This window comes from Cebus imitator, unplaced genomic scaffold, assembly GCF_001604975.1.
Source record: "Cebus imitator isolate Cc_AM_T3 unplaced genomic scaffold, Cebus_imitator-1.0 Scaffold110, whole genome shotgun sequence".
Classification (NCBI taxonomy): Eukaryota; Metazoa; Chordata; class Mammalia; order Primates; family Cebidae; genus Cebus; species Cebus imitator.
The window spans coordinates 1,964,387-1,966,736 of record NW_016107425.1 but is presented as its reverse complement, the minus strand read 5'-3'; the positions used below and the strand labels follow the sequence as shown (position 1 = coordinate 1,966,736).

The 2,350-nt window shown below is 38.2% G+C and overlaps 2 protein-coding genes across 2 annotated transcripts in view; one reads left to right on the top strand and one right to left on the bottom strand.

Annotated features, from left to right (window-relative positions):
- The window catches only part of SLC25A12 (solute carrier family 25 member 12), a 229,436-nt gene that overhangs the window by 26,316 nt on the left and 200,770 nt on the right, over positions 1 to 2,350 (top strand). The window lies entirely within an intron of this gene.
- HAT1 (histone acetyltransferase 1) overlaps positions 1 to 2,350 on the bottom strand; it is a 74,145-nt gene that overhangs the window by 7,718 nt on the left and 64,077 nt on the right. The window contains exon 9 of the mRNA XM_017538217.2: positions 1,361 to 1,512. Within this exon, the coding sequence (XP_017393706.1) occupies positions 1,361 to 1,512 (152 nt within the window). The remainder of the gene's footprint in view (positions 1 to 1,360; positions 1,513 to 2,350) is intronic.

The following is a 2,350-nucleotide window of genomic DNA, read 5'->3' as shown; positions in this document are numbered from 1 at the left end:
AAAAAAAAAAAAAAAAAAAAGCATCATTAAAAAAAATACATATTTATATGTATTTCTTTTAAAAGCTGAGCTATTAAATTTCTAATTGATGCAGACTTAATACAATCTAGAGATATAAATTACTTCTAAAATATATACGTTACCTTAAAGCTAAGAAACAACTACCATGTTTTAATGCAGGAGAAAAATGAAATATAGTTCAAATTGAGTTGTCTGAAGGTGACCAGCAACCTTTTGATTACACAGTTTTGAAACTCAGGGGGAGAAATCTGGATTGGAGATTTAGATGAAATCTCCCAGGTAGAATAACTGGAATAAAAAGAAATGAGGAATAAGGAGTTCTGGGGAAGTTACATTTAAAAGCATATAAAAGAACAGAAGTCAAAGCATTTCAAAAAAGACAATCACAGTGGTAGGTAAAAAGGCAGGAACTATGGTACTTTAGAAGCCAAGGGAGGAAGGGTGGTCAATAGTATTAAATGCTGGTCATTACTGGAATACCCTTCATCCCACATACTTTATTTTTTTCGAGATAGACTCTTGCTCTGTTGCCCAGGCTAGAGTGCAGTGGTGCAATCTCGGCTCACTGCAACTTCCCCCTTCCAGGTTCAAGCAATTCTCCTGCCTCAGCCTCCTGAGTAGCTGGGACTACAGGCATACGCCACTATGCCTGGCTAATTTTTGTATTTTTAGTAGAGACAGGTTTCACCATATTGGCCAGGCTGGTCTTGAACTCCTGACCTTGTGATCCGCCTGCCTCGACCTCCCAAAGTGCTGGTACTACAGGTGTTAGGAACTGTGCCCAGCCTCCCACATACTTTCATAATCCAAATGCTACACATTGTTCAAGGTTTACATGAAATGCCACCCTTTCTATGAAATAACCACTGATTTTCTTGCTTATATAAATGTAATAAACTCCCTTCTCTGAACTTCCATATTATTTTTTTCTGCACCTATCTTAAGACATTTACCACTTTAAAATGTAAATAAATACAGAGAAGTATATTAGATGACATACGTGTTTTACTTCAACCCCTCTTCCCATCAATAATGTCCTCAGTGGTACAAGTACTTTTAAGACCAAAAATAAGATCCTATTATCCATCTTTCTTCTGCTTACTATGTTTAATATGGCAATAACACCTATTATCTTCCCATTTTATTAATGAAAAAACTGAGGCACAAAGAGGTAAATTAAATTGCCATGAATCACACAGCAAGTCGTGGAGCTAGATCTGAATCCAGGCAATTTGGCTTCAGAGCCTGTACTGTTAACCACTTCTGCTTCCCACAAGTGTATACTTTTTTAAATTTGTTTGTAATTTAAATCTGTTTTCCTCCTACAAAATATTAATACCTTATTTATTTTGAACTTCTGTTGTGCCTCTATCACCATATCTTCACTGAATCCTTGCATTAACTTTTCCCGGGAAAAACAGGGCAAATCTTGACAAAGCTTCACAAGCACAAAATCTCGTAATTTCACATAGCTTTTGGATGGATCTTCCGCTAAATAAATAAAGCAGAACAACATTAATATTTCCTTTACACTCAATAGAATTTCTTCATCACTTGCAATCTCAACATATATGCTAGGCTAGGTAGGCAAATATTCTTAAAAAAAATTACCACATACAAAAGTTCCAACATGAAAAAATTATTCCTTATAAAAAAATTATCTTTGTCAAAATAATAAATCCAATCCTCTTGCAAAGACATTTGTATTAAAATTTGTGAATCAAGAGCTACCCATTTCAAATTTAAACTTTTTTTTTCTTTGAGACAGAGTCTCACTCTGTCATTGAAGCTTGAGTGCAGTGGCATGATCATGGCTCACCACAGTCTCAACCTCCCAGGCTCAGGTGATCCTTCTATTTCAGCCTCCTTAGTAGCTAGGACTACAGGCTCCCGCCACCACACCCAGCTAATTTTTGTGTTTTTTGTAGAGACAGGGTTTCACCATGTTGCCCAGGCTGGTCTCGAACTCTTGGGCTCTAGCAATCCACCCATCTCAGCTTCCCAAAGTGCTAGGATTATAAGCATAAGCCACTGTGCTCGGCCTCAAATTTAAACTTTTTAACTGGCATGATTATCACATGCATCTTAGTTTTGATTCCAATTAAAGTAGCTATAAGGCCGGGTGCGGTGGCTCAAGCCTGTAATCCCAGCACTTTGGGAGGCCAAGGCGGGTGGATCACGAGGTCAAGAGATTGAGACCATCCTGGTCAACATGGTGGAACCCCGTCTCTACTAAAAATACAAAAAATTAGCTGGGCATGGTGGTGTGTGCCTGTAATCCCAGCTACTCAGGAGGCTGAGGCAGGAGAATTGCCTGAACCCAGGAGGC